Source organism: Cricetulus griseus (genome assembly GCF_003668045.3).
Source record: "Cricetulus griseus strain 17A/GY chromosome 1 unlocalized genomic scaffold, alternate assembly CriGri-PICRH-1.0 chr1_0, whole genome shotgun sequence".
Lineage (NCBI taxonomy): Eukaryota > Metazoa > Chordata > Mammalia > Rodentia > Cricetidae > Cricetulus > Cricetulus griseus.
The window spans coordinates 174,027,447-174,054,691 of record NW_023276806.1 but is presented as its reverse complement, the minus strand read 5'-3'; the positions used below and the strand labels follow the sequence as shown (position 1 = coordinate 174,054,691).

The following is a 27,245-nucleotide window of genomic DNA, read 5'->3' as shown; positions in this document are numbered from 1 at the left end:
AAACCCTGTCTCGGAAAAAAAACAACAAAAAAAAATAAGATTCAACATTGAAAACACAGTTGAGGTATTTGCTAAGTGCCAATACACCATGGAGAAAATGACTAATGATGTGTGGAGAATGAGAACAAGAAACATGGAGAAAGAATACAAAGGGAAGAAAGACATGTGAAAAATACCAGAAAGAACTTCAACAGAATGTAATTGTTGTGACTTTGAGTTAGCATTAATATTCTATCTACATTAAGATTTGATAGCAAAATCTGAACAATTTATTAATTCTAGAATAATGAATGGTTTTGTTATTTAAACATTATTTTTCATGGAAACAATTATTACATTGTCATGTTGAATTTATGTATTGAATCTGACTGTCTCCTGGTTGAAGAATTCCCAAAGAAATCATCCACCTCAGAGTGATAAGAAATGGGTTGTTGAATCTGCACACCAAACAATGTTTCCTGTCTGCTGACATGGAGACTTCCCAGTGGGCATTATGATCACACTGGAGCCAGACCCAAGTGGATGTCATACACACTTACTTCAGAGAAAAGGAGATGATGTCATAAAGCCCAGAGCATGTCTTGATAGGAAAGTGTTTCAGACAATGAGGCTTAAACCATATATATATATATATAATATATATATAATATATATATATATATATGACGGGGATTTGTTTTACACCAAATTATCAGAGTTGCCAATTAGTCATCTCATCCACTCTACTTTAAAATAGGTTCCCTTCTTCCATAATAACTACCTCTGAAAGGAAAAAAACACTTTTGTGTGTGTGTGTTTGTTCGTTTGTTTGTTTTGAGCCTAGAGCCATGCACTGCACTGCCTAGTGCTCTGCTGTTGAGTCTTTTATTATTATTATTATTATTATTATTATTATTATTATTATTATTATTATTATTAATACAACATTCTGCTTCCATGTATATCTGCACCCAGAAGAGGGCACCAGATCTCATAACGATGGTTGTGAGCCACCATGTTGTTGCTGGGAATTGAACTCAGGATGTCTGGAAGAGCAGTCAGTGCTCTTAACCTCTGAGCCATCTCTCCAGCCCCCGGGGGAAAAAAAAAACTTTTAAATAATTGCTACTAAGCCAAATTTGACTCTTACAGCCTAACAGGAAGAAATTACATAGCTGTGGTCTGAATTATAAAAGTGCCTCACATCCTTTTAAGTGGTAATGGTAAAGACAATTTAGGTGACTTCTGAGGCCGCTTTAGTTTATTGATACTCAATTAAGCAGGTTCTCCTTATGAAGAGTATACAGGTTTCTGAATACTGAAACGTTTTTTCCCATACTTTCATGATGCCTATTAAATATGACAGACCTGACCCCAAGCATAGAGCCCATCTGCTCCAGTTTCCTCACCCCACAGATTTGTTCCTCTTCACAGGACTCAAGATCCCTACTACATATAAGACGCCCCACCTGATAAACACCTGACATCTCTTCTGCCCCTCTCTGTAGCTTCTTTACTTTCTGAACTCTGCCTTGAGTAAAAGCAGGCTTCAACACCAGCTCCGAAAGCTTCCTTCCTACATTTTATAGATGTGAGCAATCGCTCCTCAGAAATACCCTGTGCTTCACATTGGTTTACCTCACAACCTAACTGTCTATTACCTCAGGAAATGGAACAGTTATTCATGCGAACCCTAACATTTCTTTAAAAAAAATTACTCCACTTCCTTTATTTAAAGATTATAAGAAAAACAAGCAATCCCCTACCTTATAATACAATGTCTTCTAACAATTTACCAACTGTAGCAGATGCTTCATCCACTTACAGTGACTGTCCCAGGCTGCCCTTTCATGAAACAAGTCTACTTGGGTATAAACTCCACGCAAACTCTGATGTTAGGTTGACCAATTTCATGTCTCTCTACTACAAGTACATGATTTTGTTTCTTCCTGACCGTGATTTTCTTGTTTTTTTTTTTTTTTTTACAAAATTGTACTTTCACATGTCAATCCCTCTCTCTCTCCCCGCCAACCCCTCAGCAGCCCCTCTCCCCTCCCCCCTCTCCCCTCCCTCCTCCCCCCTTTACTCCCCATAGAGGGTAAGGCCCTCCATGGGGGCTCCCCAAATTCCACAACATCATCCTGGGCCGGGCCTAGGCCCTCCCCCATGTGTACAGGCCCGAGAGAGCATCCCTTCACGTGGGATGGGCTCTCAAAGTCCTTTCTTATATCAGGGAAAAATACTGATCCACTACCAGATGTCCCATAGGGTGCCGAGGCCTCCTCATTGACAACCATTTTCAGGGGTCTAGATCAGTCCTGTGATTTCCTCCTAGACAGCAGACTGGGGGCCATGTGCTCCGCCCCCCTTGTTCAGGTCAGCTGTTTCTGTGGGATTCACCAGCCTGGTCCTGACTCCCTTGATCTTCATTTCTCCCTCTCTGCAACTGGGTTCCAGAGATCAGTTCAGTATAGCTGTGGGTGTCTGCCTCTGCTTCCATTAGCCACTGGATGAGGGCTCTAGGATGGCATAAAAAAGTAGTCATCAGTTTCATTATAGAGGAAGGGCATTTAGGGTATCCTCTCCACCATTGCCTAGATTGTCAGTTGGTGTCATCTTTGTAGATCTCTGGAAATCTCCCTAGTGCCAGATCTCTCCTCGGAGCTATAATGGCTCCCTCTGTTATGATATCTCCCATCCTGCTCTCCTCTATTCTTTCCCCAACTCAACCTTTCTGCTCCTCCATTTCCTCCTCTCCCCTCCTCTTCTCCTCCTCTCATTCTGGCAGCTCCCTCTCCCCTACCCTCAAGCTCCGAATTAGCTTAGGAGATCCTGCCCCTTCCCATTCTCCAGGGACCATGCATTTTTCCCTTAGAGTCCTTCATGTTTCCTAGTTCCTTTGGTGAAGAGGATTGTAGGCTGGTAATCCTTTGTTCTATGTCTAAAATTCATATATGAGTGAGTGCATACCATGTTTGTCTTTTTGTGACTGGGTTACCTCACTCACATCCATTTTGCACATCTTTGTGAGATACACTATAAAAATGGGATAAATAATATTTACAGAGCTTTATGGATATGTAATATATAATAATTAATGATCAAATCAGAGTAATGAGCATTTCTGTTCCTGCAATATTAATACTTTTATGTATTATGAATTTCATATATATATATATATATGGATATATATATATGGATAGATAAAGATACTGAATTATTTTAATTGGTAATCATTCTGCTGTGCTATAGAAACCCAGAACTAATTCCTTCTCTCTGTGTGTCAGTTCCCTCTCCTCTGTCCCTTAGATACTGGCTGGCTAAGTCTGGGGGAAGAATTGCTCTCCTGGGAATACCTGCCCCTCCTCTATAACTTGTCAGGTTCCTACTGGAGATGTGACTCGTTTGTCACTTCCTCTGTGACACCATCACTGAATGTCTTGTATAGCAGTTCAGCAGGTGCCTTGTCTGCCTCTCACATACAAGATCCTACAGCCCCCTCTCCTCCATGCTGTGAAGTGGCCCCCTCCACCAGTAAACGATGCACCAGCTTCTTATAGACATGAATGATACCAAAATAGTGAATGAATAGCTGTAATCTCAGTATAAGTGGTTCTGGAAAGAAGGTCTTGTTCATTTCAATGCTGTAGTGGCTTTCAATTGTTTTTATTTTAACCCATCATAAAAAATTCACTTGACATGATGAACTTAGTCCATCTGTGTACAATACAATAATACAATACAGCCCATCAATACACACAATGTAAGTTTTGCAGAAAAACTCTACTAACAAACTACATTTTTTCAAACGCTAATCTTTAATTACTAAATTGATTTCTAGTACATTGGTGCATTAGAATTATATAGTAGTCTTTAAAATTCCACACCTAAGGCTCAGGGAGAAACAGGGTACAAAAAGACTGTCAGACACCAGGCAGTAGTGGTGCACACCTATAGTCTCAGCACTCGGGAGGCAGAGGCACATGGAACTCTTTGAGTTTGAAACCAGCCTGGTCTACAAGAGCTAGTTCCAGGACAGCCTCCAAAGCCACAGAGAAACCCTGTCTCGAAAAAACAAAACAAAACAAAACAAAAACTGTCAGAGCCAGAGTAACAGGGAGTTTGCTGTGAGAGTGTGCGTCTTAAATGTCAGAAGCTCTGGCCATCAAACCTAATATGGCTACCTAAACATGAGCTGGATAAGAATAGCAACATGAGAGCAGGGGAAATAGTCTTCCCCAGAAAGAGCACACCAATTGGTCATGAAGACATACACCATATGAGCATCGTTACGCAGACTGAGTGGGTTGTACTTACATACATATTGTGTGTATGCATATGTATATAGTATGTTCCTAAATACATACATGGTATATATGTGTATATATTTAAAGAAAAAGGAGGACATTAATTTGCAAAGCAGTGATGGCTATATGGGAGAGTTTGTAGGGAGGAAAGGAAGGGGAAGTGGTACAATTATAATCTCAAAAGATAAAACAACAATTAAAAAATTAGAACATCCAAAAATATTTTCATGCCTGAGTTCTAGTCCCAGAAGTTTTAATTGAATTGACATGGGGTGCAACCTGGACATAAAGAACTTTTTAAGTAATATGAGTGTCTCTAATATGTCATGCAGTGCTGAACCGAGGTCCAGAGCCTCATTACATGGCCCATGAACCAAGGGCATTGGCATCAACTGAGAGCTTACCCCGTGTGCAGAGTGGTGACCTCCCCAGAGGGACCCTCGTCGGAAACCACAGTTTAATAAGCTCCACAGTGTTTCATAAGCACCATCAAGGACCACTGCTCGGCTTGAAGAGTAAAGAAGCACTTAAATGTAGTGGCTGCCAGGGCACGCTCTGGCGACCATAAGCAAATTACTCTTTATACTCAGGTACCTCATCACCCACATATCCAGTGTCAGGGAAAAAAATAACAGTGTTATCTCCAGTAGTGGCAATAAGATTATCACTGTAGAATTCCTGTGAGGGTGAGATGGGATAGCTCACATTACGCCCTTGCACAATGTCTGGCATATAGCTAGGATAAAATAAGCATCATCTGTTTTTATTACCCACCGTGCCAGAGAAATGACTGGCAGAGTGATGAGCAAATAGTAGGCATCCAAAAACTTGAAACAAAAACTCAGAGAGGTAAGCTAATTTACTCAGATTATATAACCAGCTTACCAAAATCTAAGCATGCAAATGCATTTCAAAAATAGACAAGGATTTCTTTAGATGCCTCCAGCAGACTGCTGACACTTTATAACTTGTGAGGGTTTGGTATTTGCTAAAAGCAAGTCTTGTTGAATACTCCAGTGACTGAGTCTGTTTTCTGGTCTCTGTAGCTTCAGTGGGTTCCTTTTGCACTGGGTCCTAAGAGCTGCCTTGCAAGTGGTCAGAGCTGCTCGTAGGTTGCAGGTGGCCAGGGCCAAGCACCCTCCAGCTTGCATGTCCTCCATACACTCAGCTGTGAAGTATGCTTTCTAAATTCTCAAACCATTTTATTCTTAGTGTGTGTTTCTGAACTTATTTCTGGAATGGAATGCAAAGCATGGTTTTTCCCAGAGATATTCCCAGCTATGTGCTCAGGTTTTCTGGAGGGAGGCAAAAGATTCTTGTCTGCACAATCCAAGTGCCTTAGTTAATGGGTGTGCTGATGACTGATACCATCAAGTGTAACCACTGAAGACAAAGATACGTCTGAAATCAAATTAAAACCAATGTCCTGAGCTATTGTCGTCCTTTTTTACCCGTAAACAATCCACGCACAAGTCATCTCAGAGAGGAGCATTACGAAGTGACTGCTACCCTCCAGAAGTTACCTACCAAACCAGCATCTGGACAGCCTCCTCACACAGAAAGCAGGACTCTGGGGAAGTCCTAACTGGATCCAGGTAGAGGTGCAGTGGGCAGGTATGAGAATAGCCTACATGCTTCAGCATTTGCCCAGAATAGAACACTAGACAGCACAGGTCTCAAATTGTGTTTAAATAGAATTGCCTAATTTTGGTTTTCTGACTTCCAAAATGGACCAGAAACTGATTCTTTAAAAGCATTAAGTCAGCCTAAGAGTCCAGGTTGAACATCAGGCTTAAAACTTTAGCAATTGGGTGAATTGTAACCTAAATTAAATGACCCCAAAGCACCTTAGTGGGAGGAAATAGCCAGGAAGGAGCTGATGAAACCAAATTGGTCGCATGAGCTGGCTTTCTAAAGCTGTGGTGGTCTCTGTGCACATCCCATTATACAGGGAGGAAATAAATCTTGGATTGGAATGTGTGTAGGAGGGTGGTTTGTGAGTGGGGGGTCTAGACACAGGCATATCAATGTCCATGGCGCTCCTTCCCACTGAAGCTCCAGGTTGAGCTACAGTGAGTGCAGACAAAATGCAGCGAAGAGTCTTACTCTCTTAGTTCAAGAGCAAAGATTGCTAAGTGACTGACAGCAAACCACTGTCAGTGGGAAAATTAAAAGTAGAAACACCTAGGACTGTTCATACAGACACCTGAAGAAACCATCAGGACTGTCTCAGGGACACCTGAAGGAAGGAACCATCAGGACTGTCACAGGGACACCTGAAGGAAGGAACCATCAGGATTGTCACAGGGACACCTGAAGGAAGGAGCCATCAGGATTGTCACAGGGACACCTGAAGGAAGGAGCCATCAGGATTGTCACAGGGACACCTGAAGGAAGGAGCCATCAGGATTGTCACAGGGACACCTGAAGGAAGGAGCCATCAGGATTGTCACAGGGACACCTGAAGGAAGGAGCCATCAGGATTGTCATAGGGACACCTGAAGGAAGGAGCCATCAGGATTGTCACAGGGACACCTGAAGGAAGGAGCCATAAGGATTGTCACAGGGACACCTGAAGGAAGGAGCCATTAGGATTGTCACAGGGACACCTGAAGGAAGGAGCCATCAGGATTGTTACAGGGACACCTGAAGGAAGGAACCATCAGGATTGTCACAGGGACACCTGAAGGAGACATCAGGCCTACATACCAGCTGAGTACTGGTGACTTTTAGAAACACTTTCTAAAAATGGGTTATGTGCTTGGCTTCAAGTTCTAGAATTTCTCCCCACCATTTTACTCCTTAAGGAAGTCTTGCTGAGTTTGTTCAAGAGAATAAATTTCGAGTGAGAAAATACGGTTGTGGTTCCACTTAATTGCTTTGCATGTCACTTATTTCATGTCTTCTATAAAATGGATGTCTTCCTCCTCCAGATGAATCATCAATAATGGTATATTTTAATAATCAATAATGGTGTATTATATAATCTGTTAGGTATATAAGCATTCTGAATGCTACTACAGCAACTTCAGTATGCAATCCTGGAGACACACTCATTTAGTCGTGGGTAGTCTCCTTTCTGACTCTGATGCCACCTGAAGCCCCTGAGCTGAATGCTTTCTGAAACCCAGTGAAGTAATACTGTCTATCTTCCAAGACTTTCCTTTGGACCAAGGTTGGCAAAGGACAATGTGCAAACCCAGTCTAACACTTGTTTTTATAAATGAGGTTTGCTTAGAACAAACAAACAAACAAATTCATTTGTATTATTTATTGTGACTCTTGTGCTACTTGAAGGAGTTGAATAATTGTTAAAGAAACCACATAGCCCAGAAAACCATCCACTAACTGACCTTTCTAGGAAAACTTTAGAAAACATAGGGACTTCATGAATGCATAAGTTTCTTACAAAATTCTAAGCAACTCTGTGCTTAGGTAGCAAATAGCTGCATCGTGTAGTTATGTATAGGTTTTATAAAATAAATATTCTCCACTCTGAAATAAAATGGCACAAGGTGATTTGAAAACTCTGGGTCAAAGATAATAAGTAGGGAGACAGTCCTGTTGATTTCAAATTTAATTGACTCAAAAATATTAAAAAGAGTAAAGGATACAGTGACTGATCCATCCTTAATAAGTCCCAGATATTAAACTAAAATGCATCCTTTACGATGGGCATCCTTGACAGATGCCCATGTCAAAGACCTGGGCATCAGATTCCATTGTCCAGCAAAGCGATGTTAGCACACTAATGTAGAAGGTTAGGCTGAAGGAAGCCTTGCTTTCAATCAAGACATGGACCTGAATTTGGATTTTTTAAAAATAATTTTCCTTCAGGGGTCAAATGGGATTTGGTGCATTCAGTATGACATTAAACACAAACCAGGCATAATGGCCCATGCCTAGAATCCCAGTACCCAACAAGTAAAAGCAAGAGAATCAGAAGTTCAAGGCCATCCTTGGCTTGGGATACATGAACCCTTTCTCAAAAAGAAAAAAAGAAAGAAAAGAATAATATTCTAGGCCAATGCATTCATTATAATGAAATATCTTACAGTTTTAGGTGCAATGGAAACTCTCTCAGTGGTGACAGTCTCATGAGTCAGAGTTGGAAACATTTTCTTTTCTGGACCTTGTCCAATAAAGAATTTCAGGACAGATCCATGTTATTTTGTACGACAGTCTGTTAATTGCTTCCAAGAGAATAACAACAAGCCGTCCTTGAAAAGAATGGCTGGCAGTGGTATAGCTCTAGAGACTTTTAGGTAGTATTTGCCAAGAAACAAGGTCAGTCTGATACTGTGTCAAACACATCCTTTATTAGCCTGAGTAAGTGAAGTATACCTAATAAATTATGAAGCACTGGTAACTGGTGTAAAATGCTCTCGTTCGCTCTCCTACATAATCTGTAATAAATGATTTGAAGTTGTGTGTCTATAAAACTGTATTTTAAATTTCTGAATAGAAAATACTTGTAAGTTTCCAGGAGACATGATGGCTAAGAGATTATGTAATAGAAGCAGGATGTAGGCAGGTTGCTCAGATAAGTAACTACACCATGGATTAGAGGCCCTAACAGAACACACAACTGTTCCAAAGTGCCGTCTGCAGTGCAATGAACTCAATGGCCAATCTACACCGGGATGAGGAAATGAAAAAAAAAAAAAAATCTCAGGATGAGATCCACTTGTTGATGTTTTCCATGGTTTTTTCCATAATTCACCAACACTGTCCTACTCTGCAAGATTACTATCTGTCATCCTACCTTGATGAGATAACAAGTTAAATAACTCAGACATGAATAAAAATGAAGATAATTGCAATGTAGCTTCACTTTAAAATGCATTTCTAGAGTCCTGAGAGAAGAGCTGTCCTTTCTTGATTCTGCACTTCCAGCGGCTCTTTGAAATCCACACCCTTGATCCCTGGGTCACCCTGTTTCCAACACCTTCCATTCATTGTTGCACTTCCTCATGTCCCTGTCCATACACCCTTCAGCTTCTTCACTATTCAGACCTCTTCAGTATGATGGGTGGCCCTCTACTTTCTCACTACTATGAGACATGCTCTATTCTATTTCCTCTGCTCTCAATAATACACTGGTACTAAGTTCAGAAATGCTTAGAGAAGGCACCTATTGCTGAAATCATTGGCCACTTTCAGCTAATGTCTGGTTCCCATCACACTGCAAACAGACAATCAACCCCTTTCAAATACCATCATTCTGTGGCCCTGCCAGTACAGTTCTCCTTCACAGTCCTTTTTCCTGCCTCCCCTCTTTGGCTTCTTCCCTCATACTCTACTGTCACTGACACAGTTTCCCTAAATCCACCACACCTTTTGGCAGCTCTTCTTTGACAGTGTATATTTGTTTGAAATATTGCGTGGCTACTCGTTTTTTGCACTCAGCAAAAGTTTATGAGCCCTTACTCTCTGTCATTGCTAAACCAATGCCCACTAAATAAATGAAAAATAACATAGGCTGTCTTTAGTGCTACCCCATAAAGAAGCAGCATAAAGTTTTATGTATTTCATTTTGTTTTGTACTTTCTGAGTACTGGTTATATTTAATATTCCACTGAAATACTGAATACAAATTATATATTTAATAATGGTAAACATGTTAGCTTTCTTTGCTAGATTGTAGTTGGTGATATTTTGATACTAAAGACATAGCCTGATCATCTTTATATATTTTATCTTTGCCAAAACACAAGGTAGGGACTCCATACTTTTCACTTGAGTAGATTTTGAAATATTAAAGTTATTTTATGTCTAAAATAAATCAATTCACTATGTGTTACACTGGTTGATTCACGATGGTGATAAACTCTGGTTGTTGTCTGAGTTAGTAAAGTTGAGAAAAATTAGTAACTGTATTATTTTTAAGAGTTATCTTTAATGTGAAATCCATAGAAAAATAACAAAGTAAGTCTGCAGTGAGCTCATAAGACCATATAATATCTCTATAGTGATTACTCCAAATTTTGTATCTGTGACCTCCCTCCCCCCAATGTTAGCAAGATTCCTCCATTTTCTATTAAAATTTACCAAGTCTGTATCATAATTTATCTAATTTTCTTCTGCCATGAAATTTTATGCACAACAGTGATATGACCATCCCATATACAATAAGACTACTATTATAAATAATCCTCTAGCTTGTAAGATATTAAAAATAAAAATACTACTATATTTCATACACATAGAGCATAAAAGCCTCATGAGAACTCCATTTATTTTTGGCTTATATTGCTTTAGTTGACAACCGCCATTAATAAAGTGATCATATAAAATACTGTTAGTATATCTTTCCCATCTTAAAATTTTAATGTAAATGCTATAAGAAAATTTGTACTGAACAAAGAAACATATTATAGTAAGAGAAATACTACAGCTTTCAAAAAAAATCTGCCTCTTAGCTCAAAAGCGCTGTCAGATTTGAGATGATACTGCCATACTTAGTAGGTGAGCAATTTAAAAACTTCAGTCAAATCCAAGGGCAGAATGAAACTAAGGTAAAAATTAAATAAAGATATTTGATGGCAGAAAATATTTTGCATAGCTCCTAATTCTTACCCTTTCTAAGCTAAATCCGAATTTTGATTAATGCTTTTTCCAATATCCTGACTCAAGCATTTTAGGTTGGAGGAATTATTGAAGGATTGACTAGCAGACATTTGATGTAGCAATAAATATTTATGATCTGCTGACTGTATTTTTATATTATTCATTTGCTAGGTCCCTAGATCGCTTGCTTCCTTGGACCTTGGTAATTAGAAGTTTAAAATAATCAGTTCATGCTGTGTTTGCTTCATGAGGAAGATTTGAAATGGAAATTAACAACAATCACATGCCTTCAACAGTCATTGGTTACTGTTTATATAGAAACAGTCATTGGTTACTGTTTACATAGAAACAGTCAATGGTTATTGTTTATATAGCATGTCTATGCAATCAATCAAAATTGAAAATACATTCACAATGATACATGTGTTTAATGTATTCTAGATATAACATAAAGGATCCTTTTACATAAGTAGCCAGTAAAGTTATTGCCCTGTTTACAATTATGTCCATTGAAATTAAGACTATTCAACAGTTAGCAATATCAATACCATTTAACTGTTCGCTGTTATCAATAAATGGTAATATGCAATTCTAATAGGTTTGTACTTTATAATTCATAGCACTCAAGTTTCAAAGCTTAAGAATCTCATAAAATGCCTTCAAATATTTTTATTATTCTTTGTACTTACTAGATTGTTATGACCACAGAGCTTTTCTACAGTGGTCCCCTTTGGTACGGGTAGCATTTCCTTTCTTTCCATTCTGATGTCCTTGCTTGTTGACTAAGTCCCTTTCAACCTGGCAATTCTGGCACAAAGCAATTTTTTCATTTAACTGTAACTTAGGAAAACTAAATATTTGCACCATTATTAAAAAAATCAAGTATTTTTATATTATACTAAAATATGTGGGTCAGATAGTCAAACAGGTAAAATTAGATGAACAAGATTCCAAGTATTTAATACTTAGGGACAAATAAATTGGTGACGTGCATCTTGAAATGTTGTAAATGTCTGTAACTAGACATTACATGCTTAAAAGACAAACACATAGAGAAATGTGTTTCTGTGGATCATGATCTCTCTAAGCCCCATGTGTTCTCCATCAAGTTATTTTAAGACTTGAAATGAGATTGTGCCTCTTTAGTAATGAATTGGTATACAGTCATCACTCAGCACGTAATAGTGGCTATCATTATTAGCAAGTAATCATTGCTCCCAGAGCTCCAACAGTGTATTCAATCAGCAGAAAGAGATTAATAGACTGTGCTGTGCTAGTTAGACCCAAAAATTCAAATGGCTTTCTAAAATGTTCATTTTTCTATTGATTAGCCCTTCGCCATACAATTACGATTGGTGGATTTTTACTGTGATTTGCAAGAACTTAATATAGAGTGCTGGTGATATAATTATGAAGGTAATGTAATATATAAGTTTGAAAGAAAGAATTATTTTATTGTTTCTGACTGTCTTAAAACTGCATTTTGCTGGAATATAAATTTTATTAGAGCTCATGAATGGTGCTACTAGTATGTGAATAAATAGATCTGCTTTACACGTACACAGGTGAGTGGTCAATAATGCTGTGTGGGGAACAGAGCAGCTTGCACTTTGTAGTGAGAAGTCTCTGACTTAATCAGCTTCAGTAAGGTACAATAACTGGAACATTGGAAACAGCAGGTGACTATTGTTTTTCTCTATGCCATTTGTTTATTATATCTGAGAATAAAACAATCTCCCATTGTTTGCATGAAATTGTTTCATGTCTTCTTGAAATTCCTAGACTAATAACATTATTTGTCCAGTAAGAATCTGTGTATAGTATCCCACAGAGTGAGGAATAATGAGGTACACACCCCATGGAGGAAGGCCCATGTGTCTAATTTTAGAAGTTGCTATAATGTTTTTTTTCTCTTTTCTACATACAAATCTGAAAGAAAATAGTTAACTTTCTCCAGATCCAAAATCTCAGTGAAGTCAAAACCATTTTTCTCCATTTTGCCATGTTTGAAGGACTTTTAATTAACAGGCCTTGGTGTATGTGGCCTAAGGAGCAGGCTGACTCCTTGTTACTCACATACATTATTGCTCTTTCAGAAACGGAAATAGGAAAGCAAAGGGTCCAAGTTGGACCACAGTCTGTCCATGAAGACCTACATCTTTGTTTCCCTGTGAAGTCAGAAGGGCTTTTCCCTCAAACCTCAAACCTCTGTGTGTGTGTGTGTGTGTGTGTGTGTGTGTGTGTGTGTGTGTGTGTGTGTGTGTGTTCGCGTGTGTGCAGTATACAATCACATGACCAGCATATCTACCCAAGATACAGTTGTATGACCAGTGTATGTGGGTATGTGTGTGTTTGTGTCTATGTCTCTGTGTGTGTGAGAGAGCAGAGTATAGTCACATGACCTCTGTGTGTGTCTGTGTTTGCAGGATATAGTCACATGACCAGTGAGTGGGGGGGTGGCAGGATACAGTCACATGACCAGTCACATTCTTAGCAATTGTTCTTTCTGCCAGCCATTTTATCAGGCTCAGCAACTTAACACTGCAGCAATTCTAAAACCCATGTGGGAGAAATATTCTGGCAGCCCTCTTTCTGCAAGGCAGCAGGGGCCCTGTAATTTCTCACAGATGAAGGAAGAAGCAGACTCACATAATGGAGTATGTTACACTAGCAGTTAAGGATTGTTGATTGGCCCCCAGTCGAAGAACTAGTCAGAGCACCTTCTGGAAATGTGACATAGGGTGATGGAGATGAAGGCATAAGAGAGCTGCCCCAGCAGCCCCACCAGCAGACATCCTCCATCCAAATCTGCAGACTCAGAATCAGCACCAGCCTCGTTACAGCAAACAGTACTTTCTCCAGAAGCAATTCAAGCAAAGCACTCGACAGACTTTTGTCTGGAGTTTGAAAACGGAGCTTTCCCCTTCCTTCTTTTAGATCAATTTCACAGTATGAAAAACCAAATCCTTTTCTCAGGAGCAAAGTATTGTTCTACCAATCTTACAAGTGTGGGTAGACCAGCCAGCAAACACAAAACACACAGTTGCAAACACACAAAACCATTTGTCAGGAGGCAGCAGTGTGAAATGAAATGGATGCATCCATCCTTTTGATCTTCATAGTTCTTGCTCAGTCAAAGGGGCATGCAATTGACAATTGTGGGTAAAATAGAATAAACTATTGGAAACACGCCCAGAGAGAGCTCTGCCAGCTCCCTCATCATTGGGGCTGCAGGAGGGTGGGGGTAGAGGGGTTGGCTGTTCCCAACCACTGGATACCTTAGGTTACAGTAAGGTGAGAAGATAATGAAAAATAATGTTGCCCTAGAAGCTCGGTCTGTTTAAAAATTGTAGGGAATCAGCAAGGTGGCTCAATGGGTACAGGTGCCAGCCATCAACTAGGACATCCTAGTCCAATCCCCAGGACCTACAATTACTGCAAGTTAGCCTGTGACTCTCCCTCAATGGACAGGGAGGGAGAGACAGAGATAGACAGAGAGAGGGGGGAGGGAGGGAGGGAGCGAGGGAGGGAGAGGGAGAAGGAGAGGGAGGGGGGATGAAAACTGCTTTAATCATGCCTGTTCAGCAACACAGTTATTTCTATTTGAAAATTAGCATGTGCATTGCCTACTGTCCACTGAAGTGACTCTTTAAAAGGTACTCACATTGTGTGGCTCACTCTATGTGCTTGAGCCCAGATGTGCATGCACCATGCATGGCAGAGCTCAGGGAAAGTCTAGAAACTCTCATGAACTGCAGCTTTGAGATCATTTCAAAGGTCGTTTGTTTGTTTTGCATTTTATGCAGTTCCTCCAAAGTGACATATTTGTCACTTGGTTGTTTAAATTGCATTTCATTCTTTTACAGAAATGACAGCTCCACCGACCATTTATGCTACTGAATTTCTGAAGTGAGCAGGTCACTTAGAAAGCCTTTGCATTGGGGAGCTTTGCAGCAATCATTTTTGAAGATTCTCTGGGGCTTTTTGTTGCTTTGCCTATACTTTTTATCTGCAATATTGTTTCATTTTTGCCAGATCAGCAGATAATCAGTGCTTTAGATTCCCTTAGAATGTGTTTTCTATCTTCCTTTCAAGAAAATAAAATGCCAGGATTTAAATACATTGTGCCACTGGACGCCAAATACAAAGGAAATGTAACTAGGTCACGTGCACAGCTGTGGGAGAGCCATTGTTGCACGCGTGCTGATCACACATAAAGTGTCTCAGGGCGAGCTTTTGATTAGACATCTGCACCAGGTCGTAGAGCTGAAATGGTAAAATGTGAGTGAGAAGTCTTTCCCCTCTTTGAGAAGTGAGTGGCTGCTCTATCATCTTGCCGATGGGCAAGCATGTTCTTTGCCTCCAGATAACACATTGCAGTCCCTGGCTGCTTCTGTAGAAAGTCTGACTGAGTCTCCAGAGACCTGTCGTTTAGCAGCTCAATGACACCATTGAAATCACCCAGTGCCAAGTACATCCTTCTAAGATGCAAGCCCTTTAAAGCTGCTCCTTAGTAACTACCTTTTCTAACTTTTACATGTGTGTGTATATGTATGTATACATATGTTTTTCATGTTATCATATATATGTATATAACATGTGTTATCATATATATGATGTATATGACATATATGTTATTATACACATATGATGTCATGTCATATATATGATAACATATACATATGATGTCATGTCATATATATGTGATATACATATGATATCATGTCATATATATGTGATATACATATGCCATGACGGTTGCAGAGCCTAGGAACCTGCATATCTCTGCCACTCTCCACCTCAGCACCCCCTAAGCCCTCTTCCAGACAATGTATTGTGAAGACTGCAGAAATGGACGAGGCTATTGCGATGGATTTCCCTGTTTGTAATTATCTGCTTCGCTGCCTCCCTCCATTCACTTAGCCAATCAAAAGAATACTGCAGTTCATCTCTCAACTTTCACATTCAAGAACTGAAGCTATTTTGCCCAGCAGCCTGACTGATAATAATTTGAAGAATATCCTTAAATCAGAATGCAGCCTGAACTGCTTGAAATTCTTAACACTTGTATTGAAGCCCTGGATTTGTTATCTGAATCTGACCTAATTATCAGTCGAATTCATAAGCTACTTAACCTCTCCCAGGCTCAATCTCTGTTTATAAAGTAAAGATGAGGTCAGGTGAAGGTTTAAATGCTAGATGAATATTAAGAATATTAAGACATAGTCACTGACTTGAGGCATCCAATGAGCTGGTGGTGGGGTTCAGCAGTTGAAGAATGTGCTATTGGGAATAAGTAATAACAGATGGTTACTGGGTGATAAAAGCTGGCCTCAGAGATGGCTATCAGCTTGTTAGTGGGCACAAGAATAAAAGCACAAAGGTGGTATAGAAAGCATGGTGGCCGGAGAGAAAATGGTTTGTGAAGGGCCGTCCCCAGCATAAAAAAAAAAAAACACCTGGGAAGAGGCAAGAAATGATTATGTCACCCAGTGCCTTGGATATGGTGCTGGAGAGTCCATACTGGACTGAACACCAGGCACTGATGACAATGGGTACAAACTATATTGAGATGAGGGGTGGCGATGGTGGTAAGTTCACAGGGAAGGCAGCACAAGACAGTACCTGGGGCTCTGTAGCCTCTGGCACCAATAGTCTCAGTGTGCAGAGACTCACACCTCACAACTCCTGGATCCTGAGACAATCTTGACCAGAAGAGTTGAGACGCACTAGAAAGGTTCTATGTACTCCCCAAACCTCAGCTGGAGGTGATTAGCAGACCCTAAGGTCCAACAAACGAATGTGGTGTTCCTTTCCTCCTCCACTCCTGGCTGTCACTATGACATCAGAAAGCACAGCCAGACTCTGGCAGGCTCCTGTAATAGGTGGGAATAATGGGATGACAAAGGGGGGTGTGAGGAAGGGAAGGAAGGGAGGGAAGAGAAGAAGAAAGAGAGGGGAGGGAGAGAGGAGGAGGAGGATGGAGATTTAAGAAAAATCCAAGAGCTTGAGTCAAAGGCTTCTGTCTTAGAATTCCAATGATAAAAATACTTAAAGTGGTTATCTAATCTAATCTTCCTTTTATAGCACAATGCCTGGCTCTTGGTAGTAATTAAATACATGTGAACCTTCGCTGAATAAATAAGAAATACAGCCCAGAAATAGTTGCTGGTTATTGGCATACCTGCATAAAACCTAAACCTCCTGATTTCCCAGCAGTTACCTTTTCCATTATTCCGCACTTGGCCTCAGTGTATATTGCATATTGGGTTACCTCTCCCTGAGTTGATGTGAGGGTTGGTGCTGGTCTAATTTGTATCTTGTGCTGTCTCTGGTTGGTGTCCCGGGGAAGTTTGCTCTTTCCTGCAGGGAAGCAGGGGTGGGAGTGGATCTGGAGGAGTGGGAGACTGGGAGAGCAGAGGGAAGGGGAGCTGCAGTCAGGATACACTGTATGAAAGAAGAAGAAAGACAAATTCAAAAAAAAAATTCAAGAGAATGTATTTTAATGTTAAAGTGTGTTTCACCTCATTTGAATTTGCAATGTCATTTATAATGTTTTATGTTAGAATAACACCTTCATGGCTCCTATAATTTAAGCACTCATTTTCATATTTCTACCCAAGTTGATTGGCGTGTACAATAAAGCTATCTCCAAGATCAGTCAATAGAACCCTGTTAAGATCTGCTGCTAAGATGGAATTCTCCTCAGATTGAAGTCTGATTTTTGTGACTTTTGCTTTCAAGAGACCATGTGGGAGTTTCAGAATCTGCTTCAAATCATTTCAAAAGAGTGATGCTACTATCTTTGTATGAATAGAAATGGAGAATTTTTTAGCAAAAGGAATTAGATTTAGGTATAAGGAAAAACTTTTGAACAATAAAAGGCATAGAGCCTGTGGTAGCTTGAATGTAATGGCCCCCCATAAGCTCACAGGGAGTGACACTCTTGTGAGGTATGGCCTTGCTGAAGCAAGTATGTCACTGTGGGAGCAGGATTTGAGGTCTCTTTTGCTTATGCTTTGGTCAGTGATACAAACCTTTTTCCAGTTGTCTTCTGATCAAGATGGGCCCAGGATTTATCCCTAGTGAATGAACTGGCTTTTTGGAGCCCATTCCCTATGGAGGGATACTTTTCTCAGCCTAGATACAGTGGGGGAGGGCCTTGGTCCTGCCCCAAATGATGTGATAGACTTTGTTGACTTCCCATGGGAGGCCTCACCCTCTCTAAGCAGTGTATGTAGGGTGGGATGGGGGAGGTGAGGAGGGTGGGGACAGGAGGAAGGTAGAGTGGGGGAACTGGGATTGGTATGTAAAATAGAGGGGGTTTTTTTAATAAAAAAAAAAAGATGTAGCCAGCACCATGTCTGCATAAAGGCCACCATGCTCCCCACAGTGATGAACTTATAAGCAAATCACCCCAATTAAATGTTTTCTTTTATAAGAGTTGCTATGGGTGTCTGCTTCAATCTCATTATCAGAGAAGGGCATTTAAGGTTGCCTCTCGACTATTTGCTTAGATTGTTAGTTGGGGTCAGCCTTGTAGATCTCTGGGCATTTCCCTAGTGCCAGAATTCTCTTTAAACCTATAATGACTCCCTCTATTAAGGTATCTCTTTTCTTGCTCTCCTCTATTCTTCCCCTGACTAAATCTTCCTGTTCTCTCATGTGCTCCTCTCCTCTCCTTTTCTCCCCTTCTCTTTCTTCTAACTCCCTCTCCCCTTTCCCCGTGCTCCCAATTTGCTCAGGAGATCTTGTCGCTTTGCCCTTCTCCATGGGACCATGTATGTCTCTCTTAGGGTCCTCCTTGTTTCCTAGCTTCTCTGGCAGTGTGGATTGCAGGTGGGTAATCCTTTACTCCATGTCTAAAATCCACATATGAGTGAGGACATATCATGTTTGTCTTTTTGTGACTGGGTTACCTCACTCAGAATGGTTTCTTCTAGTTCCATCCATTTTTCCTGCAGATTTCAAGATTTCATTGTTTTTTGGTTTTTTTTTTTTTCTGCTGAGTAGTACTCCATTGTGTAAATGTGCTACATTTTCTCCATCCATTCTTTAGTTGAGGAGCATCTGGCTATTACAAATGATGTTGCTATGAACATGGTTGAACAGATATCCTTGTTGTATGAACTCGCATCTTTTGGGTATATGCCTAAGAGTGGAATTGTGGTAGACTGATTCCCATTTTCCTGAGGAATCACCATACTGATTTCCAAAGTGGCTGTATGAGTTGGCACTTCCAACAGCAGTGGAGGAGTGTTCCCCTTTCTCCACATCCTTTCCAGCATAAGCTGTCATTGGTCTTTTTTTTTTTTTATTTTAGTGATTCTTACAGGAGTAAGATGGTATCTCAGAGTTGTTTTGATTTGCATTTCCCTGATGGCTAAGGATGTTGAGCACTTTGACACCCACAACTAAACACTGAGCTGAGCTCTGGAATCCAGTTGCAGAGAGGGAGTAGTAATGAGCAAAGGGGTCAGAACCAGACTGAAGAAACCCACAGGGACAGCTGACCTGAACCAGGGGGAGCTCATGGACCCCAAACTGATAGCTGGGAAACCAGCATAAGACTGATCCAGACTGAACAAGGATGTCAGTTTGGAGGTCTGGGCAATCTATGGGGCCTCTGGTTGTGGATCAGTATTTATCCCTACTACATGAATGGACTTTAGGAGCCCACTCTACATAGAGGAAAACTCTCTCAGCCTAGACACACTGGGGAGGATCTAGGCCCTGCTCCAAATGATATGACAGACTTTAAAGATCCCCCACGGAAGGCCTCACCCTCCCTGGGGAGCAGAAAGGGGATGGGACAGAGGCGGGGGCAGGGGAGGGAGAGGGAACTAGGATTGACATGTAAAACAAGCTTGTTTCTAATTTAAATTAACAATAGAGAAAAAAAGAGTTGCTATTGTCATGGTGTCACTTCACAACAATAGAAACCCTAATTAAGACAGAAATGTAGTATTGCTTTGATAGGCTAGACCATGTTTTTGTTTGGTGAAATATGGACTTTGGGAGTTTGGGTTAGGAAAGCAGTAGAATGCTTTAAGCACTACTAAATTGGCCATACTAGTAGGAGCATGGAAGACAGTGGTGCTAAGAGTTATTTGAACTGTGGGCTTACCCAAGAGGTTTCAGAAGAGAAGAATTTTAGTATGTTGCCTAGATATCATTCTTATGATATTTTGTGAAGAAAGTGGCTGCCCTTTCCCTTATCTGAAGAGTCTACCTAAGGCCAAAATGAAGAGTTTGGGATTAATTCCATTGGCAGAGGAAATCTCAAAACAATCTAGTATAGACTCTCTCATGTGGTTATTAGTGGTTATTAATTCTACTGAAGATTTATAAAGAAAACAAGCAAGCTGAGCAGGGTAATTACAAAATGTAAATTTTGAGGAGAAAAAGAGTACCAGAAAGTAGAATGGAGCTAAATCCTGTGTTGAAGGAGGTAAATGGATTAAGAAATGGAATAAAGGGAGTGGTGACCTCACAGCAAGATCCCACCCAGCTAAACGTTCAATTTGTGAAAAGGAACTAAGGAAAAGTTTAGAGCCAGGTTAATCCCAGTACTCAGGAGGCAGAGGCTGCCAGATCTCTGAATTTGAGGTCAGCCTGGTCTACAGAGCAAGTTTCAGGACAGCAGTGAAGGACAAAAAGCTGTTGAAGATATAATTGAATGAGGGGGCCAATGTTCCAGCCCCATCACACAGCAGAACTCTGTATCTTTGGCCACATGATTCTGGGTTTAGAGAAAAGAATAGAAGAAAGGAGTTATGGAATAAAATTGCTGATGTCATGAATGTGTCATGGGTGTTCCTGAATGGAGGCCTAGTAGAGACATCATTGCATGAACCTCTGAAGTTGAAGCCTGGATTGCCTTGGAGGACCCAAGATGTTAGAGCTGTTAGAGTTGTGGAATACCTGCCAAGGAAAACTGCTACCAGGTAGTAGAACAAACCCGAGAAAGAAGTGTGTTGTAGTTAATAAAGATGAACAGAGTTGGAGATCAGAAGAGTGTTTTGACATCAGACATGGAGATGAAAAGTTTGGAGTTTGCTCAGATGGTTTTTGGTATTGCTTTGGTCCAATATTTCCTTACTATGCTTCCTTCCCTACATTTGTAATGATAATGTCTATCCTATACCATTGTATGTTGGAAGTATGTGATTTATTTTTTGATTTTGATTTATAGGAGATTATAGTAAAGGGATTGCATGAAGCTCACAAGAGACTTTGAACTTTGAAACATTGCTGAGATTGTGATAGACTATGGGGACTTTTGAAGTTGTACTAAATGCATTTTGCATTATGATATTGTTACAAACTTATGGGACTCAGGGAGTGGAATGTGGTGGTTTGAATATAATTGGTCCCAAAAGCTCATAGGGAGTAGAACTATTGGGAGGTGTGGCCTTGTTGAAGTAGGTGTGGCCTTGAAGGAAGTGTGTCGCTGTGGAGTCAGGCTTTGATGTCTCTTTTTGATTTTTCACAGCAATAGTAATCTTAACTAAGACAGAACTCTTATAACAAATTCATCATGAAACATTAGAGAAAAATGGCCATTAATCAGTTTATTTTCTTGAGTGTTTATGGCCTGGCCTCTTCTGCTTTGGGACAGGTGTGATAGTGTGCTGAGTTGCTCCATCATGGATGATGTAAGTTCTACCCACTGCTATCACTGCACAGGTCACGTGATTACTCTCCACCTGAGCCTTCTGCCCAACCACAGTGTGCTCACATTCCTGAAGTGCAAACTCTTCTTAAATTTTAATGGGAACACTGATAAATAATTAAAAAGTATACCCCAAAAATTATATGTTAAAATGTACTAGATATTTGTGACCATTATAAAGCACAGTGAAAATGGATACAGAACATGATAAAATTCTTTCATAATATTTTAATACTACTAAAATGAACACAAGCTCCAGAAAATAAAGTTAAATGAATCTTATTGGCTATGCGGAAGAATTAACTTGTTTGATACAGAGTGTATGTAATTGGTAAGGCAGATATGGTTGATGAAATTTTTTTCTTTTATCAAAAAACCCTGACTTCATAATAAGAATTTAGAAACACTAATGAGAATGTATTGAGTTTAGCTATATCTTTTCCTGTTTTCCTCTAACTACTTCTAGCCTTTATTCAATGAGAATCTACCTAATATGTAAAGAATTTCCAATATAGTACTGATACAATACTTTGTATATTGAACAGAAAGTTGGAAGAGGCAGAGTACCAATAAAACAGTTATGTCTGAGGTTTACAGGTCACAAGCATATGGCACCAGCAACTTCATTGGAAACAGTACAGTATATATTTGAAGAGGTAAGAACAGAGATGAATAAGTTGAAATAGACTTATCCATTAAATGGATAGAGGAATAGGAGATTTCAATGTAGAAGTTGTGAACAGTAAAGATACCTACATCATCCCAAGATAGAGATTTGCTGGGTGGAGAAGACAAATTATGTCAAAAGACTGTAGGTAAAGAGTGAGAAACAATAGGTAGTTTTAACTTAATATAGCAAGTAGGCTGTAAGAAAAGCATTGATTAGAAAGTCAACGATTCTAGTTTGGTCCAAGGACATTAGAGAAGCAGATAGCAACATGAGAGACACAAAAAGGAAGATTTCTTAGTCCACAGTGACTCAAAGAATGTGGGAGTAGAGGGACTTACAAAAATAACTTTAATTTAAACAATGCTTCATCAAGACATCAAGACTCTTTTTTCCCAAAATGATGAGGTGTCCAGGAGATAACCAGTACTATGTATTTATCTCCATGACTAACAAAGAACCAAATTATTTTAGAACATTTTTTCATATATAATAGTAGCTTTAAACCCCTTTGTTCTATCATCTTTACTCTCCCTTTCCTGTATATGAAAACCCCATGATTGGAAATCAGGTCTTCATAAGACCATACCAGTAGGGTCACCACACTCCTCAGTCACAGAAATCTGACCTTAAGTCAATATTCCTAGAATTGCTCATCTTAAATAGGGCTGTAAGTGAAAGGCTAACCAAGGAACCAACGCACCTTCCAGGCAATGGAAAGATGTGCTTAGCTTTCCGATGAAATGCATCCTTATATTTGTGTGGAGAATGGCCCTTTGGTAAAACTGTTTTCACGGCAAGATCTCATTTTCACAGTACAATTGAAAAGGTGGACGTGAAACAGTGCTTTCATTTCCAGATTATGAAAGAAGAAACTGGGAGGTGCAGAGATTGAATGGCTCCTTTACAGTTATCCCTCTTAAACATGCAAGCGGGTTGTAGCTAGAGCAAGTCCCCCAGTCTGTGCTCTTAATTCAGTCTATCGTAGAACTTGGCTTGGAACACTATGGGATGACACATGCCAGGTGGCTCAAATTTTGTTTCACAACATATAATGACATTCCTACAGCACAGTCTATAAATAACCTGCCTCATCCGTTCCATCTAAATAAGTACTATCTATGACAGTTTTTGATGTGATACATTATCTAGACGTTTATGTATTTTATAAAGTGGACAATTGAGTGTTGCCAAGGTCTTAGATAGTTTTGAAATAACTGAGGTCTCATCTTTTACATTCAGAAATCTGCTTTTACCCAGAATGCTACAGTACTCTTTATCAGTTGTTTCTTTTGATGACTTGAAAACTATGAAGTAGAAAATACACATGAACTACGTTTAAAGGAAGTCTTTCTAATAACCACAAGTTTGACTACCATACAACAACACTTCAGACCTGGAGAGATCCAGTCCCCTTTTCCTGGAGAGGACCAGAGAGCAGAGAGAAACATTAAGTGACTGGGTACTGGTACTGTGATTAAAGTTAGTGACAGCCTTGGAATAAAGTGGCATCTGTCACCTTCCTGCCTTTTAGTTGGCCACTCAGAAATGATCAGTTCTATAATCTTTGGTTATGACTGTGGTGGAAATGTCTTAATTGGGCCATCCTAGTTTTACAAATGGATACTGCCAAGGACAAATAATAACTAAAGAAAAGCAACCATTTTTACATAAAACCATGCAGCTCACAAACCTTATCACCTGTATGATCTTGTTATTAGTTATTTCCCAAGTTGGTATTATGTTTCTTCATCATTTTAGAGGGATCTGATCACATCCTTGTGCTAAGTCAAATTCCTAGCAAATGATAGGCCTGGAACTCAGTATCTGCCTCACTATAAGTTATTGCCCTAAACCAGGAAACCCCTAAACACACAGAAAACTTTGGGGACAGAAAGCAGGTAGCAGGACAGATGGATGGATGGGATGGATGATAAATAGGTAGATGAATGAAAGATAGATAGATAGATAGATAGATAGATAGAAGATTTTTGCTCATGTAAGTATTTATTCACTTACAAATACATTGGAGAGACATTTTATATAATGTACCTAAAAATGTATTTACCTTTCTCATGTTTTTGGAGTTTTCAGTATTGATAGATAATGCTACCTCTGAGAGAAATCCCTTCCTACTTGCATGGCTCAATTCAAAACTACCTTACTAAATAAATGGATGTCTATTGAGTTACTCTTTGGACAATCCACAATAGCATACCTTCCTTCCCTCATATGCTCTCCAGCATCATCGGGCACAATTTTAATTTGCAAGTTAAATTTTCAAGTATTATGGTTCATGAGGATAAAAATACCAATCCAAGATAGAACCATTCTCCAAAAATAAAGTTTTATTCATACATAATTTAAGAAATCTAAAATAATTACCTCAAACAATCATGTCTTTTGAATTTAAAGGAGGAGAAATCATTTTAATGATTATATTTTATAATGAATAATTTGTATTCACAGCATTTGTAAGTTGATAAAGTTAGCTTTTAACCAGTAGATCTCTATAAACCTGTAATAATTCAATTGGGAAAGAGAATAAATGCCATTACTAAAATAATTTTTCCAAGGTAAGAGAATGAGTCCATGACAGCTTTTTGTTTGACTGCCAGGGTCCCAAGTCCCCTCCACTCACAGTTACTGTGCTCGAACAATGATGTTCAGACACTATGCCAAGCCTTTTTCCTCATCAGCTCATTTCATTCTCATAGCCCCTTTACAGAGGAGGAATGGTGGTCCCCAGTCCTTAGCTTTCTTTTTCATCCAAAATTCATGGCTATCACTTCTCAACAGTTTGAGAATTCTTTGATCTAAGTTGCACTAAAATGGAAATGAAAGTGAAAAGAAAGGAAAAAAACAGAAACGAATGTGTCTTCAAAGTACAAATTCTTCTAACTTTTTTTTTCTGAGCTTATATATGGAGTTGTTTCCAGGTTTCAAGAATAACCAAGTAGCACTTTTTTTCAGCATTTGACCATTCTACTTGTTGGCAGACTTTTGTAACCTTGAGTCACCTACAGAGAACTGAAGTATGATTCTAATTGATTTCTCACTGCTTACTGAGAAGCCGAGAACTCTTTCAGGGTTCTCATAAATAATTCCATTTCTCTGTGTCAATGTTAATTGAACTTACCTCATGTTGTCAATCTCTCCTTTTTCCTTGCAGGTGATGTCATTGTCTATATTAATGAAGTTTGTGTCCTTGGACACACTCATGCAGATGTTGTCAAACTTTTCCAGTCTGTTCCTATTGGTCAGAGTGTCAACTTGGTGTTGTGTCGTGGCTACCCTTTGCCCTTTGATCCTGAAGATCCTGCTAACAGCATGGTGCCACCCCTTGCAATAATGGAGAGGCCACCCCCAGCGATGGTCAATGGGAGACATAACTATGAAACATATTTGGAATACATTTCTCGGACCTCACAGTCAGTTCCAGATATTACGGATCGCCCACCTCATTCTTTGCACTCCATGCCAGCCGACGGTCAGCTCGATGGCACGTATCCACCACCCGTCCATGACGACAATGTGTCTATGGCTTCATCGGGAGCCACTCAAGCTGAACTTATGACCTTAACCATTGTGAAAGGTGCCCAGGGATTTGGCTTCACCATTGCCGACAGTCCTACGGGACAGCGGGTGAAACAGATACTTGACGTTCAGGGATGCCCTGGGCTGTGTGAAGGAGACCTCATTGTTGAGATCAACCAGCAGAATGTACAGAACCTGAGCCATACGGAAGTGGTGGATATACTTAAGGACTGCCCCGTGGGAAGTGAGACTTCTTTAGTCATCCATCGAGGAGGTAAGACAAAACACCGGTGTGGTGGTACCATGTGTGGGGAGATTAGAACTCTTTATAGTTCAAATGAAGATTTCTAAGGGCTGGCATAAATCATGCCTTTGCCAAAAAGTTAAAAGAGGCATAGAGAAAAAAAATGTGAATTTGGGATCCACGTTTCTGAATTTTTGCCATGTAGCTGTACTTGACTTACTTACCGTGATGGCAGTACTTCAGTCTTAACCAACACAGCAATTTGGATTGGGAGAGTAGAGAATGGGTTCCGGCTATGGATATGTTATGTCCTGTCACAGAGATTCAGTGATGTGTCAGTTGTACAGAACGTGGCCCGTGCCTGTTGATTTACTAAGAAGCCTGCAATCGTAGCGATTATGTGTGGGTGGCAGACCAACAGTGGGGAGGCCAGCCCACTCCTCCAAATGCAAGAGCTCTGATAGTCCTCGTAAGGAGGACTGCGAGCTGGGTTCAAATAAAAAAGGAAGTGTGAACGGGAACATTCCCCTATGATGGGGCACAACTTTCCACCATCATGGGTAACCGTGTCTGCCATGAACTAGGTGGAGAGTGATGGGACTGGGTCAGGACTGGGAGCTCTGAGAACATGAAACACAACTGAAGAGAGTGGCGGGAGCTTTGGATCCCCACTACTCTTCTCTCTTTGTAAAAACTTAACGGGGCAAAGCTAAGGCCCTTTCCTTATTCCTCTGCTGATGTGAGGACAAGGTGCAGAGTGACAGCTGACCTCCCTCCCTAGCAGTTAAGAGGACTCAGGACTTGAAGTCCCCATCCTTGGCTGTGGGACTGTCACAGCAGGGTTATGACTACACCATCTAACCTGATGGTAACAGCAGGTGTAAACCCCACTGCATGTCTGCTTAATCTAAACTGACCCTGGAGCTTCCGCTGAGAAGGGTTAGGAGCAGCACTGTGGCATAGTCATGCATGAAAAACTTGTGTGGCTAACCATACGTGATGGCCTAGTCTCGCTCCAAAGCAGCATGGAAACTGCGAGTCAAAGAAGTCAGAGTTGAAAGAGGTAGCATTTCTGAGCCATTTGGGCTCTCCTCGGAAGTGTTGCATTATTGATTCAGCAAAAACTGTACACTTTGTGAGTGGCACTATACAAAGGTCCCATTTCCAAGGGAAAATTAATATGACAACAAAATAATCACACATTTTACCTCCTCAGGGCATTGTTATAAAATGGCACATGAATTTTGGTAATTAAATGTTGATGGT

At 40.1% G+C, this 27,245-nt stretch overlaps 1 protein-coding gene across 1 annotated transcript in view; it reads left to right on the top strand.

Moving 5' to 3' along the window:
- Magi2 (membrane associated guanylate kinase, WW and PDZ domain containing 2) overlaps positions 1-27,245 on the top strand; it is a 1,367,305-nt gene that overhangs the window by 1,124,793 nt on the left and 215,267 nt on the right. Inside the window, 1 exon segment of the mRNA XM_027393460.2 lies at positions 25,371-26,009. Within this exon segment, the coding sequence (XP_027249261.1) occupies positions 25,371-26,009 (639 nt within the window).